The sequence below is a fragment of the Mauremys reevesii genome, linkage group 1, assembly GCF_016161935.1.
Source record: "Mauremys reevesii isolate NIE-2019 linkage group 1, ASM1616193v1, whole genome shotgun sequence".
Lineage (NCBI taxonomy): Eukaryota > Metazoa > Chordata > Testudines > Geoemydidae > Mauremys > Mauremys reevesii.
Window position 1 is genome coordinate 43,232,309 of NC_052623.1, and position 18,835 is coordinate 43,251,143.

General features: G+C 44.1%; 1 protein-coding gene across 3 annotated transcripts in view; it reads right to left on the reverse strand.

The window, feature by feature from the left end:
• Positions 1 to 9,415: 9,415 nt before the first annotated feature.
• Positions 9,416 to 18,835, reverse strand: part of RDX (radixin) — a 125,957-nt gene continuing 116,537 nt past the window's right edge. For 2 of the 3 annotated variants that reach the window (XM_039513190.1, XM_039513198.1), the window contains 4 exons: positions 15,503 to 15,663; positions 13,532 to 13,624; positions 12,862 to 13,116; positions 9,416 to 11,811 (listed from right to left, as the gene is read on the reverse strand). In XM_039513190.1, coding sequence (XP_039369124.1) covers positions 11,647 to 11,811; positions 12,862 to 13,116; positions 13,532 to 13,624; positions 15,503 to 15,663 — 674 coding nt within the window. In that variant the 3' untranslated portion in view covers positions 9,416 to 11,646. The remainder of the gene's footprint in view (positions 11,812 to 12,861; positions 13,117 to 13,531; positions 13,625 to 15,502; positions 15,664 to 18,835) is intronic. The other variant, XM_039513182.1, reaches the window with a different exon arrangement.

An 18,835-nucleotide genomic window follows, 5' to 3' on the forward strand; every position in this document is an offset into this window, starting at 1 on the left:
CTTTCGCAGCTTGTTTTTCATAGGACCTTGAGTCTTCTAGAAATGTCTCCCTCTGAGTCCTCTCCTGTAGGCTCCCACTCCCCTCCAAGTTAGGGGAGAGGGACGCTGCCAGAATTTCCTGGCTCAACCTTGGAGGAAGGGGGACTGAATGGGACCCTGCTTCTCTCCCCAGGGCACTTAGGACCCATTTCAGGACTTGGGGCGGGAGGGCAGGGCCTTATCCTTGGAGTTCTAAATTGCCCCAGGACTTACTCCCCGGGCTGGCTGAATGTAGTCCTTTTTGGCCATGCAGTCTCTCTGTGTCCTTCTCTAGGTCTCCTGGTTGAGTTTTTTCTGTGGAGGAGTCATGGCTTCTTTGGGGGCTGGAGGCCCCCACATGTTTGTCTGAGTTAAAGCTCCATGCCCTAGCAGTGCAAGGGTCAGCTGACTGAGAACAGGCAGGACATAGTTTGTCCTCTGTAGAGCCTGTTCATGCTGCCTCACAGATGGAGCATCTTTTATGCTTAGCCCGATGCTCGCACACCTGTTCTGTCATCCCTAAATGGGGCAAAGGAGCCCATTACGGAGGTGTTGCAGCAGTGACTCTAGGTGCCTTCAGCTATGTGCTGCTAAATACTTGGTCCCAGCGGAGAGAACTACCCTGCCCCAAAAAAAGAGGGGTGGGGACAAAGGAAAAGTCAGGAGCAAAGAGAATCACCACTGACAATCTATATTGGGGGACTGTGACTCGTGAGAGCCAGGCGCTCTCTCTCCCTCTCTCTGTGTGGGTGTGTGAGAGAGAGAGCGAGCGCGCACTGTCACGTTAAGTCCCCCCCAACTCACATGGAAGTTTCGCTCCTCCTGGCCTGACCCCCACCAGAGACCGAGCAGCGCAGGCAGGCAAGGTCCAGGGAGGGACTCCGCTCTGGGCAGCGGTGGGCTGGGCCACCACTCTGGGCTTCTGTGGCTGGGGCCCTCAGCAGGCCAGCCGAGGGAGGAGGGAGGGGAAGGGGGCAGGGAGAACCCCGCCGGCCCAGCACAGGGGAGGGGATGGAGAAGAGAGGATTCCAGCCATGATCAGCAAGGGGAAATGGTGCCCCAAGGTTTCCGGTGCCCTACATACCCGCATATGCTGCATATGCCTAGGGACAGCCCTGAGCTCATACCTAGCAGAACTGTGAGAGTTGCTGGGCTGCAGAAAGCATAGGCTTGATAGGATTTCACATCTTTTGAGACAGGTTGATATTACCGTCTATCATTCCTAGATAGATATTTGTGCATTATCCTCTTGCCCCCACTTGCTCCACCCAGCCATAGTTCCTGTGCACACGGGCAGGAATGTACCTGCATGCAAACACACACTTCCGGCGCCCACAGGGAGGAAAGTAAAAGTGAATTAAGCTAAACCTAATTAAGGCCACTTCAATTTTGAACAACAGAATCTACTCAGGGATTTAATGCGATTTAGCTAATCCACTTCAAATTCACACCTTTAGTTAATTTGGATTAGTTTTTCTGGATATTCCTGTGTAGACAAGCCCTTCATAGTACCAATTTCCAGACTGAAGAGTATCAGGTATCATATTTAGAAGAATTCTGCAGTTATAGCTGATTACCAACACAGAGTCCCTTGGATTAAGAACGCAGGGAAGTTGGGAGTAATGTGGCATACTAGAAATGAAGAGCTAAGGGCTGAAGACAATTATTAGGAAGAGATTTGAATGTGAATCTTTTACTCGTCACTTTTGATTAAGGTTTCCACAAGAATTAAAAGGCAACTTGCTCTCTTAGGTCTCAGTTATTCCCCATTTCAAACCCAAACTTACTTCCATCCCACACAAACCTGGATTCTTTGCTATTGAAAACTTTTTGCAGTGATTTGCAAGTAAAACAATTTTGTTAACTGTGCAGACATTATGTAAATAGCTGCAAAGAGGCAGCCATGTGCAATGCACAACAAGAAGTTTTATTGATTCTACAAAACCCAGGAATTATGCTACATATTTCTGAGCATCATCTACTGGCACCTTATCTAGGAACTGTTTACATATATACAGCTACAGAGCACTCCTGTAACACTAGTTCCATGGTTAAGTGAAAATCATTTTCCCCCATTCTCTGTCGCTCATCCCAATTATTGTGACTAACATCACAATCCTGCAAATGCCTGTGCACATGCTTAACTTTAAGCATGAGAGTATTCTCACTGAGTTCAGTATGACTAACACGTGTGTTTGCAGGATCTGGGTCTGACATCATATGGAGTATTAGTTCAGTGCTGACTCAGAAGGAACCCATCCATTCATTCACCAGCTTCTGTGTTTTCTTTATAGCCTGCACGTTTCACCACTCCCAGTCCTGCATAACTGTGAGATCACAGCAGAAGGCATGCATTAGGCAATCCCCATTCTGGCTTGGAATCATATATTATTATTCATTGGTGTGAATTAAAATTCTCATATGAATTGGCACATTTATATGTAAAAAAGAGTAACAGTAAAGGGATTCTTATTAATGCTAGAACATATTTATTCAGACACTTGTGCACAGCCCACTTTTTACTGCGGTATGTATACACAGTATGCCCATTTTAACTCCATACTAAAAAGGGATGTAGCAATGATTCCTAACACTGGAAATAGACACATTAATTTTTATACATAAAATTATCAATTGATAGGGTGTCATTTATATCATCAAGGCTTATTAAAAACTGTGTAAAAAATGAATATACCTTTAAAGGCATGCACAATTATTTTATCTTACCCGGCTGGATGTAGTGCTGGGCTTCACGCAGAAAAGATGTGGTCAGAATCTGAGAGACCCATGAATTGTCGTTGGACAATTCCCTTGCCTATTGTGCAATGCTCCATTTCATGTACCAGTTGAAATAGTTTTGATTCCTGTGCCATAGGGAGAACAGCACGTGAAGTATATCTAAAGGCTAATTCTCTCCTGGCAAAAGACAATGAAGGAAAACTTTAAAAAAAAAAACCCACATGTCAGGGAACCCAATCATCAATGTTAAGAATTGTTCTGACAGCAACTGAGTCCTTCTAGAAAGGTCTTACTGGACCAGTTAGCACCGGATTTAAAGTACTGAAATTGTCCAGATTTACAGAAGCACAAAGGCAGGCCTTAGGAGACCCCAGGGTCTTCTGCTGGTCCTTAATATGGTCCTATCCTAAGGGCTGTAAGAGATTGTATTTTTGTAACCTCCACAAAAAGACACAGAAAAACAAAGCAGATTTAACAATAATAAAATTAGCACAGAAACACACTAAGCTAAAAGCACGATCATTATAGCTGCATGGCAGAGCCTTATTTGTGAAAGGTCTATACATCATACCCATTAGATATTTTAAAGTAATAACACCTTCCTGAATTATATCTGGTTGAACTTCATTCTTAAAATGTAAGGCAAATAGGGCAACAGCAGAAAAGAGTGACTTATGAAATTAGTGATCCTTGGAACAAAAATTCCTAACATTCAGGCCTTGTCTACGGTGAGTTTTGAACTCTGTTTGAAAATTAAACTTAACTCCATTTAAACAGCAGTTCTAAACCTGGGGCCTAGTCCTGCTCTATTGCAGGTAATATGTTTTTTGAGGGTCTGAGGGTTAGCTGGCCAGCAAAGACTAAAGTGTTGTAAAATAGTGATTTAAAAACAAGCTGCGTGCTTGTTGTAAAATGCTGTGATCTCTTAATACAGGCCAGGCGAATGATGCTTGAGATTAGTGTGGGAAAGACTGTTAAAATTCTTTTTTCAAAAAGTTATTTGAAAGTGCACTGTGAGCTGGACCATCCATAATAACCAGAGCTGACACACTGAGTGAAGAAGGGTTCTGCAGAACATTCAATCACAGCCAGTGCTCTTTCAGACTGCAAATGTCGTTTCTTTTTAGGCTAGCATATTTAAGTGCTATATACAGAAAAAGCTGTGGTGGTTCTTCGAGTGTTTGCTCATGTCCATTCCATATTAGGTGTGTGTGCTCCCACATGCATCCCTGGCTCTGGCACCCTCTGGAGTGGCGCCTGCATGGCACGGTATAAGGGACGCCACTGGCTCCTCCCACCCTCAGTTCCTTCTTGCTGCCAGTGACAGTGCTGGAACATCTGCTGCTACGGCTAGCGTTGATTCCTTCTCTGTTCTTACGAACTTTGAAAACCTGTAATATAGTTGTATACAGTTAGTAGTTTCTTAGTGACCCTTCATAATAGTTCTCAAACTCTTCATTAGTCCTGAACAGGACTCAGCCGGGGGACTGGGCATGCCCCGGCCCCCAGGCTTTAAGGCCTGCGACTGTTGTAAATGGCCTATGCTGGTCAGCGATCCACATACCAGATGCCTAAGGTGCTTAGGTGAAGGGCACATAAGTGACAAGTGCCGTATCTGCAAGTCCTTTAAACCTAGGATGAAGGAGTGTGATATCCGTCTAAGAGTGCTCCTAATGGAGTCGGAACTCACTTCGGCACCAGAGCAGTAGTCCAACTCCACACCAAGCACTGTGGCCTCTGTGCACAATGCTCCCTTAGCATTGTCCACAACCCAGCACCCGTCTCCCTCCGTGGCTCCGGTCAAGAAGCCGAAAAAGACTGAGGGGAAGATCTCCTACCACTCGTACAGGGAAGGAGAGGGCTGGGGATGAGCCACAACCCGTGTCAGGGAGCTCAACATCCTCCTCAGAAAGTCTGGCCCCAGCTCAAGTTGAGCTTTGCAGCCCATCCCATACTTCGCCTGTGACTCTGGATAGCAGTGCAGGCCCCGGCCAGCTTCAGGTGCCATTGATGCCGGAAGCCCTTCAAGCAGCTCAGGAGATCCTGATGCTCTCAGTGCTTCCCACACCAGCTCCAGCGGTACCCCGATCTCAGGGAAAATCTGTGTTGGGATCTATGCGTGTGTCCCCGTCTCAGTGGCACCATTCCCCATCAAGAGGGACCTCCCACCATCGCTCACCTGCCCGGAGGCCTCACACCTTGGGGACTGGAGAGGTAGGCTCAGCGGAGCCCTCTTTGGTCTCCATACCAGAAGCACTGATAGAGTGACTCAAGGCGTACCTCGCCGGTAGATTGGCGTAGACCCTCTGAGGCACGCGCCACCTGACAAGAACTCAAGGACCAGCCCTGACTGTCTCCAACAGCCCAGTACCAATTGAGGATCAGGGATTGCAGATTGCTGGACCATCATCGCCTGTTTCCTAGCAGTAGGTTGCCCTACTCAGGAAGATCCTCCCAGCAACTGGCCTGTATTAGCTCCAGCTCCAGTTTGATGTCCCGGTACCATTTAAGTGGTGTGAGGTGTGGATCACTGGGTGTCTGATGCAGATCTGCCCAACGCCATCGGTCCCCAAGATCCCGACAAAGACGCCAGTCTTGCTCGGACAGGTTGGCTTCGGGACACAGTGACCAGCACCCATCGGACAAGTGCCACCGCTCTGCCTGATCCTGGTCGCCCGGTATTGACTACTCCATTTATACCTCTGGCATGGAGCAAGGTTCCCTGACTGTGGGACAAGCCCCAGTACCCCTGGTGCAGCCTACATCATCAGCACTGAAACTTGTCCCATGGTCCCAGGTGCAGTAGCCAGCGCCATGGTACCCATGGAACCCTTGGGGGTTCGCTCAACCTTCACAGGCTGTCCAGTCGGTACTGGGAGCCTTGGAGAGGCCAGTGGCCTCAGTATCCCATCTCCCTCCAGTGCTCAAGGAGGACCCAGGGGAAAAGTTCAAACTGCAGCAGCCACAGGGCCAGGGGAGCCAGCCTCAGCAGGACCAGGACCACTTGAGCCACCTGCCAAACGGTTATTTTGAGGGTGCACCCGAGGGCAACCTACCAGACTATCCCCCAGATCCATCTGTCCTAGTGTTCTCCAACCACCTTTCCCTTTTCCTCCCTGCTTGGATCGCTATAACCTCAGACCAATGGGTCCTCAGCACAGGGGAGAAGGGTTATATCCTCCAATTCCTTTCTAACCCCCCCGCCCCCCATCCACCTTCCCCGTTCCTCTTCAGGGACCCCTTTCATGAGAGTCTCCTCGCACAGGACAAACCTCATTGCAGAAGTCTTCACGTTCCCTTTGACTGCAGCGAGGGTCTGTCTGCACCTGCTGGGTCACAGCACTTACGTGGTCTGCCATGCCAGGCTCTGGATGTGGCCCCTGCAACAATGGCTGGGGATAGTCTATTCCCAGTCCTGAGACCCCCTGGAAAAGACTGTTACCATTCCCCAGGTGATGCTCACCTCGCTGCGATGGTGGACCGACTGCAGGACAGTCTTGGAGGGGGTTCTGTTCAACAACCCCCTTCACTCCATTGAGTTGGTGTTGGACGCCTCGGACCTTGGCTGAGGTGCACATCTTGGTGACCTCCAGACTCAGGGGATGTGGTCCCTGGAGGAGGCAAAGTTGCACATAAATGTCAAAGAGCTCTAAAGGTAATAAAAGGTAATAGGAGATATACCAATCTCCTAGAACTGGAAGGGACCTTGAAAGGTCATCGAGTCCAGCCCCCTGCCTTCACTAGCAGGACCAATTTTTGCCCCAGATCTCTAAGTGGCCCCCTCAAGGATTGAACTCACAACCCTGGGTTTAGCAGGCCAATGCTCAAACCACTGAGCTATCCCTCCCTCTGGCTGGTGTCTGGAATCTTCCCGCCCCACCTGGACAAGGTGGTACGAGTCCTAATGGACAATACAGCCTCGGTGTTCTACATCAACAGGCAAGGGGGAGCGCGCTCGTCGGCTCTCTGTCAGGAAGTGCTCCATCTATGGGACTTCTGCATCAGTCATGAAATCCATCTGGAAGCTGGTCACCTTCCTGGTGTCAAGAATACGCTTGTGGACCAGCTCAGCGTGGACTTCTCCTCTCACCACAAGTGGTTGCTCCATCCAGAGGTAGCCTACATGATCTTCCAAAGGTGGGGAACTCCTCAAGTGCACCTTTTCACTACCAGACAGAACAGGAAATGCCACTGGTTTTGGTCTCGGCATGGTCTGAGCAAGGGTTCCTCTCCGATGCCTTCTTCCTAGGGTGGTCAGGGAGCCTGTTGTATGCATTCCGTCCGATTCCACTCATCAGCAGGGGCCTGGCAAAGATCAAGATTGACAAAGCACAGGTTGTTGTGATCGCCCTGGCCGTGGTCTCATCAGCACTGGTTTGGCATGCTCATGAACTTGTCAGTGTCCCCTCCCTGGCCCCTGCCCAACCAACCAGACCTGCTTTCACAGGACCACAATTGGCTTTTACACCCCAACCTTGGGTCCCCTCACGTCATGGTGTGGATGCTGTGTGGCTGAACCCAGAGGAATAGACCTGTTAGGAAGGAGTCCAGGATGTCCTCCTGGGGAGTAGGAAGCCCTCAACTAGACTGACTTACCTGGCCAAGTGGACAAGATTTTCCTACTGGGCGTCCGGACGTGGCATCTCTCTCTTGTGTTCTTCCATACAGGCTATCCTGGACTACCTGCTCCATTTGAGGAACCAAGGCTTGGCACACTCTTTCATTAGAGGGCATCTTACAGCCGCACTTCTTTGACACTTAGAGACCAGGTATTTAGCTTCTCCAAATCTGAATAGATGTGGAAAAATTTTTCCTAGTAATTTTCCTTTAGAAAACAGGTTTTACTGATAATTTTGTTGATTTTAAGTCCAATACTTTAAATATGATTTTTAGAAAATAGAGGAGTTTCTCCTTAGAAGCTTTCAATTACTTTGAGACAAGACATTAAGAATCAGGAAACAGTTTTCTCTCCTTCATGGATGGGTTTGAGCAAGTTATTTTAAATTGCTCTGGAAACCATACATTGAGAATGAGGAGAAACCTGCTTTTAAGCTGCTGTTTCAGGATACCATCCCTATGCGGAACGCATCTAAGCATTTTCCTGAAACGGGAACTTACTTCAGCACAATGCTCAAGTGCTTTTCCGAACTGGGGCCTAAACATGCAGAGACATGAGCTATAGAATGATATGGTCTTGGATTTCTGCCGTAATTCCATTTTGGATAAAATGAATAAAAATGCATGAATGTGAATCTGGAGAACCTGTCAACAAGAGAAAAGTTATGTTTTGGAAATATAACTATGAAGGGGAGAATACTTCTGAATAGCTGAATTTCCCTCTCCACCAAACTGTGGATCTATTAAGTCCATATTAAGTAAATTAACTTGGTACACAGCATAGGCCCCAACTCTGTGGGTGGAGCACCCATGGGGGGGGGGAAGATGGTGCACAACACCCCCCCCCCACACACACCCCGTGCCTCCCGCCCACCATGGAACAGCTGTTTTGCAGCGTTCAGGAGACACTGGGGCAGGGAAGGGCACTCGTGGGAGGGAGCAGATCAGGGGTGGGAAGAGGCAGGGCAGGGGTGAGGTCTTGGGGGAAGAGGTTGAGTGGAGGCAGGGACTGGGGCGCAGTTGGAGGGAAGCACCCCCCGGCACATTAGCAAGTTGGCATGTACAGTGTACAGGGAGTATGGGAATGTTTCTAGCCTCCTGTTCTCTCCTCCCCATGAAAAAAATACCTTCACAGCATTTACCTCCCAATTCAACCAAAATATTCTCTGAAGTTGGCATACCTATGCACGAGTACTCTGAAAATGGGGCTTTTGGAATCCAACATTTCATCAGAAAGGGCTCGAGTTAGGAGAAAAGGACAAAAAAAATCAATCTACGTGCATGGTAGAAATCCAAAAGCATATAAGGTGTATTATATGTCCTTTCATTTATTTTAACAACTCTGACATAACTAACAGAATGGAGGGCTCTGTGTTTGAGCCCATGCAAAGCCAAAGAGAAATGTGAGACTGAACTGTATGTCAACTGAGAGGAAGCCTGATTCATGTGCAAATTCTTTAGCAGATTACTTTGTCAAGCCGTTTTTGTGGAAGAAGCCAGAAGCAGTGCATGTGCTCCACATTAGTGAAGAGGATGGGCAGAAAAGGCAAGGTTGCTTATAAATAAAAAGCATCTTTAGGCACCTCTGTATTTGAAAGAACTATCCAGATAACATATGGCATTTTAACAAACATTAAAAATAATCAAAATGTTAAAGACAAACCAAAGACCAATTAAACTAAACTTTACTTTGCCTGAAGCTAAGTACAGTGCAGGCAGTGACTGAAAGTTCTTACATTACCCATGCAGCTCTTATGTGGCCAAATTATCTTCTTGTCTCAAAAGAGCCAATTTACTCTGATGATTCATATCCTCTCTTGAATCAGCAATCACCAGTTTTTCCTCCCAATTGTAGGCAGTAATTTCTGAAGCAGACTACTATTCTTTGGGTATTTAATTTAAAAACATTTTTATTTTACTTTAACTACAATGTGAAATGTTAAGACTGATGATGATCCAGAAATTCACTGCTCTGAAAAAAAAGCTATTGCAATGAGTTTGCCAGAGTAAAATATATTAAATAACAACAGTGGACCTCAAAGAAATTAACTGTATCTCTTTATTGTTAACCAATTAATGTTATCCAAAATAGTAGATGTAATTGTAGCTTAATTGTACAACACAAAACATGATGCTAAGGGGAAAGCATATTGAAATTTGCTTCACCAAGTACTCATTAAATGCATTCATAATATTTCTGCATCAATAAGTGTTCCCAACTATTGGTAATAACCACTCTGGTTCATTGTGAAAATCCACATTTCAAATCGTTGTTCCTGGTTATTTAGAAAAATTCACACAGCTTTATAACTGGATTAGATCCATTTTAATTCTAATCTATATATCGTAGATTTATGAACAGCAAATTTAACTGGTATTTATCAACACTGATAAACTGATGTAGTAATGTTAGTGCACACATTTCAGGAAAAACCATAAAACCCATTGAAAGCACAGTATTTCACCTGCTATGGCGGGTGGTTCTAATGCTTTGGAAATTCAAATGCTCATGCTTCAATGCAGGAAGCCTGAGATACACAAACTGTTCTTTCAATGCACTGCAAGTAGAAACAATAAACTTCCACCAACCTGTGTTTTGAAGCATGTGCACAACATTTGCACACCAGTCTTCTCAAGGTTAGCCAGCTATTTTTAGCTCCACAACCCAAAATATATTAAATCAACTTTATACCCTTCTCATGATATCATCCCACATAGTGTGTCTTTAACTGAGCAAAATAAAAAAAAGCTCAGCTGAACTGTTCATAAATAACTTGAACCTATTGTGCCTGAAAAAAATGTTTAATAAAATGGCATATTTTAATAGATAAGTGTAAATTTATGAGTGCATAATACCAAATGGAAGGTTGCTGAACCATCCTCAGAGAAAGCAGGGCTTTTTCCAACTAGACACTAACCAAGGTACTATAAAGTGAAGAATAACTGCAGTCCATGTCAGTTGTAAAAGAATCTCTTAAAAGAAAGACTCGCTTTCTATGAACTATTTGACCCTCTAAAATAAAAAAAAAAATCTTGTTTAAATCTCCTTTTCCAGAGTTTGAGACAAACGAGTGACAATGATTAGACATCAGATACAACACAATTACACACGGGCATCACTGAGAAATGAAGCTACAAGCCTCTTTTCCCCCCCCAATTATAGGAATTTTCATTTGGTACAGAGAAACCCATAAACACAAACACATTCCACACCCCTCCTGTAAGATAGTATACCAGTGACAGGTTACAGTTTTAATGTACATCATATCATTTTATAATTTAACTCAACAAAAAGGCAGTTAAGCAGTATTTAGCACTATAAATCCATCTTGAAGTAAAACAAAATCTTAAGAGTAAAGATTCCTATCTTTCTATAGTATCATCATAAGATGAAAGTCAATTTACACACTCAAGTTTACATGGTGTTTGAAGGACCTGTCATCATGTATATAGTAGTGAGGTAGGATACTGTCCCCTCCCTGGGACTGATGTTTTCATATGCTCCCTTGCCAGAAAGGTCCAGGTTTTTCTTATTGCAATTAAAATAATCATTAAAAAAACAGGATACAAGATTCTTGTATTTTGTTTTTCTTTGCTTTGCTTTATTAGAACATTTCTACATATCTAAAGTGAAAAAGCAATACTTATTTAGGCCAATTGCTGACAACTGCTGTCCACAGGTAGGGTTCCATTTTAAAATATCTGCTGGAACCTACGACCTGCCATCTAGACCTTTGTGAACAGGTAGGCAAAGAAAACCATCAATGATGACAGGACTTGAAACACCCGAAGAATTCAGCTTGGTGAAAAAATGATAAAAGTCAGCAATATCAAACTCCTAAGGAAATGTGGCAACATGGGAAAATGTAATTTCAAACTGCATCACACTGAAATAAGTATCCATCAGTTTTAGGTTCAGATCTAATGTCCTTTCTGACTGTGTTTTCGTAACACATACACACTTGACAGCCATGATATAGTAAGTGCCAGTCTTCAAGAGAAGAAGTGGCACGAACTATGAAAATGGAAAATAAAATGTAAGACAAGGGAAACCATCTGCCCCCATTCCTCTCTCTTCCCCACAAAAAGCCAAAGATGACAGACTGCCTTATTGTTGAATGGGTTCCCCTAAATTTGTCTTTTTACCACCACAGTCAAACTGGTATAAATGCTTTGGCAAAGTGGGGTGCAATCTTCAAATCTGCAAAGGCCTGCTTGTTTCTCTGTTGGTGGTTCAGCTTTACGAAGAACATATATGCAAAATAACAGCTCTCACATTGCCTCAAACTCATCAATACGTTGCTTTGTATTGCCTTGTCGGATTTGTCGAAGAGTCTTGTACTTGTCACGACCTGCTTTAACATTCTCAGCATGGAGGACATCATTTTGTGTTTTCTTGGTTTCATCTCTGGCTTGGGCCAACTCAGAACTTAGTGTCTGTGGGAATAAAATATTTGAGTTTCAGCTCTCTCACTACTCGGCACCAAGACTAAGGATTTCCTGACAACATATGACCTACAGTCTTGAACAGGGATTTGTTAAATTCCAACCATAGGAATGTTTCCTGCTATGCTCAAGAAAGAAGTGAAAATACCTGACTGTGCTGAAGCTGTTAGATACATCATGCAGACTAAGGGGATAACTAACCTGGAGGCAAAGGTTCTTCACATTCTAGCATCCCAGGAGGAGAATTCTAATAAGAGCAAGGGAACATAGTCTGGTAGGAGAAGCTAGGGTTTGACTTTACTCTAGTTTTTACTTAACTGAAAGGTTGCAGCTATTTACTTCTCTGCTTGAGTACCATGACCAGGATATGTACACAATTCAGAAAATATTGTTTATTGGTAAAATACTAATACTGAGAAAAAATAGGCGCTCACATTCATTTTAGTATCGTCATAGAAAAATGGTACCCGTATGTTGTATTAGTAAATTGTCCAATGACAGATCACTTTTTTAAAAAAAGAACGGACAAAAATGAAACATTACCTTCTAGAGTCTAACCGTTTGAATGGAGATAAATTATGTCCTAACAGGTTTATATTTTTACTTTGCTTTTTACATTTATAGATACTGTGAGTTGCTGCTGAGAAACCCAAATAATACTCACTGGACAAAACACCAGTTAGTACGGTACAACAATTTTTGGGTTCAGAAATTAAAGAATTAAGTTTTAAGGATTACCATGTACTACAGGTGAATTTACATTTTTAATATCTGATTGTAAATATTTGTGGTAGTGCAGCATCACATTTATATGTGCACTTTTTAAACTACACACAGAGTATGTTAGTCTACTCCAAGTCTTATTTACTCAGTTTTGTGCAGCTTAGTTACAAATCTAGTAAGTGATAAAATATGCGAAGGAAACTACACATTAGAGTTTCACTTAAATGTTCTGTTTAAATACACAAGATTTTCAGCAATTAAGGAATGAAAAACTGAAGGCTTAATTATACCATTAATGCAACCACAAACCTTCATTACCTGGAGCTGTTTCTTAACACGTTCATTTTTCTGTGTCTCTGTTACCCGTTCTTCCTCACTTCTGTGGTTCATGACACCATCAGAAGACAGTTCTGCACTAGCTTCAGCATTGTTTTCATCATGTTCATCATGCTCATTCTCTGTTGGAGGAATAACTGGTGGTGGAGGTGGTGGTGGTGGAGGAGGAGGAGGAGCAGACATTACAGTCTTCAGTTCTTCTTTGGTCTTTTCCAAATCCTCTTGGGCTGCAAAAGCCTAAAAAATAATACTGCTACTTAGCATTTATATAGTTTCACCTTCAAAGTGATTTAAAAATAATCCAAGAATTAAAAAGAAAATAGTTTAAATGTCTACATATATGGTAACCACTCCTTCTGTACACTAGCAGAGTCATTTATAGACTGAAACCTGTGAGGATATAAGCCAGAGCAGAAAGGCGTTCCGATGAGAGTATTTTTCTCCACATTGATTTATCACTCAGTATTCTGAAATTAATTAAATAGGTATTTTGTATGGTTTGAAGAAGTTGGAGGACTAGGTCTTTTGGGATGGGATTTTCAAAGGAGCCAAAGGCAGACATGCACCCAGCCTCACTAAATTTCAATGGGAATTGTACACCTAACTCCTTGCTTTGAAAATCCCAATTTAATACACAATAAGAATTTATTACTTTGTGCTGCCATTCTGAGGCTTCCTCTTCCTTCTTCTTCTTGGCCTCCTCTAGAAGTGCAATCTTGGCAGTGAATTCAGCAAGTTCTGCTGCCTAAAAACAAGTAGAAAGGTTAATTTGCTACCCATTTTTGGCTCTGTAGTGGAAGAGGCAAAGCCTTTGCTATGCTTTGGGCTAGAAGAATTAATTAACTAGGAGCTCAATCACAAAGTACTATTTTAAAAAAGTACAAAAAATATAGATGAGCTAGGAGACATTCTATGCTGCACTTCACAGGAAGCATGGCCTAGTGAAGAGGGCTTTAAGTCACCTTTGTATGTCCCAGATTCTGAGCTGTCTGAGGCTGATACAGCCCCAGGAGCTCCTGACATTTACAGTAGCCTTACCTGGGCTATCTACATGCTGGTACCACGGCCCAAAATCTCAGGGTTTGTCTTCACTACCGGGGTAAGCTGACCTAAGTTATGGTACTCCAGTTACATGAATAACGTAGCTGGAGTCAACGTAGCTTAGGTCGACTTACCACGGTGTCTTCACTGCATTGCATCAACAGGAGATGCTCTCCCGTTGACTTACCTTAATCCTCTTGGGGAGCTGGAGTACCGGAGTTGACCAGAGAGCACTCTGCCATCGATTTAGTGGGTCTTCACTAGACCCACTAAATTGACCCCTGCTGCATCAATTGCAGCAGCGCCGATCTCATAGAATCATAGAAGATTAGGGTTGGAAGAGACCTCAAGAGGTCATCTAGTCCAATCCTCTGCTCAAAGCAGGACCAAGCCCAACTAAATCAAATCTAAATCCCCTGATAGTGAAGACCAGCCCCCTTAGTGCTATGGTAACCCTCCTTCTCACTCTCAGCCCTATCTGTTACAGATGCAGGGGGTCAGGGTAGGGCTGCTCCTACACTGGAGGAATTCTCCCTGGACAACTATGGTTCCTTTATAATATAGTGCGTACAGACCAGGGCCTGGAATCAACCTACTACATTTTCTTACTTTCTACCTTAAGTGATTGAAAAGGGAAAAAACTTACGTAGTTGTAGTCAAACATAATATTTTCTTAAGCTTAATTTTTTTCCATTTAACAGAAAGCTAAGCCTCCCAATGGGATGAAAATGACTGGCCATCTTACAGTGAAAGAAACTAAGGGAAGCCATTCTGGTTCTCAACCAGATGAACCTGAAATATTAGGAGGAGGGTTTGTTTCAGAGTGGCTATATAGGATATATCTGTGAGGGAAGCATACTACGGCTTCTCTGTCCCCGCCCCCAAATCTTATTTTTTGCTGTGGGTAGCAATACAGTGGGAGATAGCCATATTCTGGCAACCTCTCAACAATGATTTCTATGATAGCAGAGTATGCCACCTATACAGGTAATTTTAGTTATTATGAAAAAATACTTCTACATTCTGGGTGGGATTTTCAAAAGCACTCAGCACTGGCCAACTCTGCTCCCAAAGAAGTGAATAGGAATTTTATGGTTGATTTCACTGGCGGCAGAATTCAGCAACATTGAATGCTCCTGAAAACCTCACCCTGAAATTTTAATGTACAATTTCTTTAAATAATACAAGTGTAATATGGTCCAATAATGAGCAATCGAGCACAGCATGTTACCAGACACTAAAGGACTTCAATGTCTCCTGGAGATTGACTATGGGAAAACCTACAAAGGATGTCACTACATGTTATGAGTAACATATTTCAGTATCAATTCCATGTACTTGTTGGCATTTTAAATTTATTATTAATAATGAACAGGTCAAACTATTGTGATTGCCACTTATGTAAAAGGTATCAATCTGCTTATCAAAGCCAGAATCTAATGGTCAAAGTAACTTACAGGTACCTATGTTCCATCAAAGAAGAGTATCTGTTTGTTTCAACAAAAAAGTAATTAATGTCAAACCCAAAAAGGCTGTATTTTCAACTTGTTGAAATAACTGTAGCTTGATTTCAACTGCTTACTAGCTGCTCCTGATTCTTCATCTGATCAGCGGCCTGTTTGGCTAGAGCAGCTTTAGCCTCCTCTGCAGCTCGACGGTCTTTTTCCAGGCGCTCTGCTTCCTCTTTTGCTCGCTTTCGTTCTTGATCCAGTTCTAGAGCTTTTCTTGTCTGTTCTTCCAGCTCTGTCCAAAGGAAGGTTCACAGAAGACACTGTTAGCTGGTTTTTGTACTGATAAATGTAAATATAGAGAATATAAACTTTGATACAAAGTCAATAAGTACCCAAACTTTAAGTTATTTAAATGGTGGTGAATTGTGTGCCTCATTTTCTGGGTGCCCCAACTGAGATGCTAGGGTTATGATTTGCAAAAATACTGAGTACTCTCAGCTGCAACTGAAATCAATAGGTGCTGCACTTTCAGCATATAAAGGTAATGGTAAGTACTCTGAAAAATCAGGTCCTAGGCATCTGAAATTGGACACCCAAATTTAGTACATACATTTGACCTTAACTTTCTCTCTGCCTCAGTTCCCCACCTGTAAAACTGAGATAATACCACCACCTAACAGGTCTTGTGGAGATTAATGTTTGTGAAGCATACAGATACAGTAGTGGTAAGCCTCACAGAAAAGCCTATGAAAAAATTAATAATTCTGTCTTCAGAGCAGGGTTTGAATCATGTGCAGAAAATAAGGCTAACGGCCACACTCTTTTATCCATGAGAATAAAACAAAGTATTAAAAAATGGCTCATTCAGTGAGATAAGGCTTCATCCAGGCTGGTAGGGTTTATTCTTCCCAGACTTGAGTCTAGGTCAGGATAAAACCTTAAAGATGCTGGCCTAGGAAAGACTGTGGGGCTGAGCAGCTTGTCAGCTGCAGCCCAGAGAAGACAGAGACACTAAGAAAGAGAGACAAACTGCAGCAAGCAGGCTGTCTCTTCCAGTTTAGAGATGGAGTAGCTGGGCAGAATATAGCTTATTAAAGTTTTCAATGAAAGGTTAGCGTTCAGGTAAGGGAAAAGATGTACAGATGTTTGTTGTATCCCTTTGCTTTACGTGTTAGGTACCTTTGGGTGCATAAATAATGCTTTGTTTCCTTAAGCTGTTTTGAGTCACTTTAATCAGCTGCTGTCACAGGCTCTCAGAGGAAAGGAGCTTACAGTTGCCAAATACAATTGGGTTTATCAGATTAACATGGTTAGTAAACAGGGGACTGCAACCCAGAGAACCAGTCTAAAAGTAGTAAGACTCAGAGGTGAAAGTAAGCCAGTACGGGCCGGCATGGCGTACTGGTAAGAAAAGGTGCAGTAGCGTACCGGCAAGAAGGTGGAGCATTCAGTGCTGGCTTACTTTCATCTCTGTTGGCTGCATAACAAATAGCTTAAACTCAGACCTAATAAAAAGTTTGGAAAGAGAAAACTCACTGTCACATTTGTTTGTTGTTTCTCTCCCTCTCCTCCTCCAGCCAGGCTGCAGATGCGATAAGGCTCTGCATCCCCCCCACTCAGCAGGGGCTGCAGCCGCTCCCCTCTAGCTTGCAGCAGGGAGCAGGGGGACTGGCTGAGGGAGAAGCCTTCCCAGTATGCCTGCTGCCTGCATAAAAACAGTTTAAACTCAGCTGTTCCCTCCGCGGTTCAGCCTGGGGGATTAGGAGCGGTTTCTGGCATCCTTGTTAATTTCACTCACAGTTGTTGGGGAAAGGGGGGTGACAATGGCAGGGGCAGTTCTTTTCCGCCCCCTGGATGAGGCGATCTCCAAAGGAGTAAGTAACCAAGGCAAAAACCACAGCCAGCCAGCCATGGGGAGTGTGCCAGGGGGGCAAGGAGCTGCGCTGCACCATGTCTGCCAGTGCCCCACTTTCCCTGGACCCTCCCTATTTCCTAGCAAGTCAGATATCAAGGATTGTTTAATCTCCCTTCCAGGCACATAAAAGGGTGCAGGGGGCACCACCAATGGGTGGCTAGTAGTAGGGGAAGGCAGGGGTGAATGAAAGACAACTGGAATAGCCTTCATGAAATATACAAGACACTTAAAGTTTTTTCAATATCATCCTCAGCACTCCGCAGGACACCGACAAAACAAAAAGAGAACTGAGATCGCGCCCTATGTCTGAAGGACATTTCAGCTGTTCAATTCAATATATAAAGAGGGTGAAATGAAAACTACTATTTCTTTCAAAGGAGGCACAATAAACTTCCCTGAATATCCAGTTTTCCCCTCCAATCCCTTTGTCGTTTTGTCTATTGGGGCTTTTTGCTTTCCCTGTGAATCTTTAGTTGCTTTAGCAAAATTGCTTTGCCCAAACTATACCCCGATCATCATGACACATCTTCCCACCATGTTCTCCATGGTTTTCTTTTTTTATTTTAAACAGTAACATTTCAAAGAGGATCTGCAAGCAGTTTGGACATCACAACCATGATCCTCTGCTGGAGAGGGAACGGGATAGATTTGATCTTGGAAATGGTTCCTGATTTTGATTGTATTTTTTGTGTATTATACTTTTGGAGATCACCTCATCCAGGGGGCAGAAAAGAACTGCCCCTGCCATCGTCACACACCCCACCCTCCCAACAACTGTGAGTGAAATTAACAAGGATGTCAGAAACGGCTCCTAATCCCCCCAGGCTGAACCGCAGAGGGAATAGCTGAGTTTAAACTGTTTTTATGCAGGCAGCAGGCATCCTGGGAAGGCTTCTCCCTTAGCCTGCAAGCTAGAGGGGAGCGGCAGCAGCCCCTGCTGAGTGGGGGGATGGGGGAGGAACGCGGAGCCTAACCGCGTCTGCAGCCTGGCTGGAGGAGGAGAAAGAGAAACCAATGTGACAGTGAGTTTTCCCCTTCCACCTGCTTTTATTAGCTCTGGATTTAAGTTGTGCAGCCAAATGCCTATTGTATTTTTTGTGAATTATAGTACCGGAGATCCCCTCATCCAGGGGGCAGAAAAGAACTGCCCCTGCCGTGGTCACACACACACACACACACACACCCACCCTCCCACACCGCCAACAACTTAGAGTGAAATTAACAAGGATGCCAGAAAGGCTCCTAACCCCGTGGGCGGAACCGTGGAGGGAACAGCTGAGTTTAAACTGTTTTTATGCAGGCAGCAGGTGTCCTGGGCAGGCTTCTCCCTCAGCCAGTCCCCCTGCTCCCTGCTGCAAGCTAGAGGGGAGCCGCTGCAGCGTGCTGGGGGTGGGGGGGAGCACGGAGCCTAGCCCCGTCCACAGCCTGGCTGGAGGAGGAGGAAGGACATGGAGAAAAATGTGACAGTGAGTTTTCACTTTTTCAGGCTTATTCCAATATTAAAGTGTTATTACAGACAGAACTGGTAGCAGTAGTAGCTTTGTTTTCT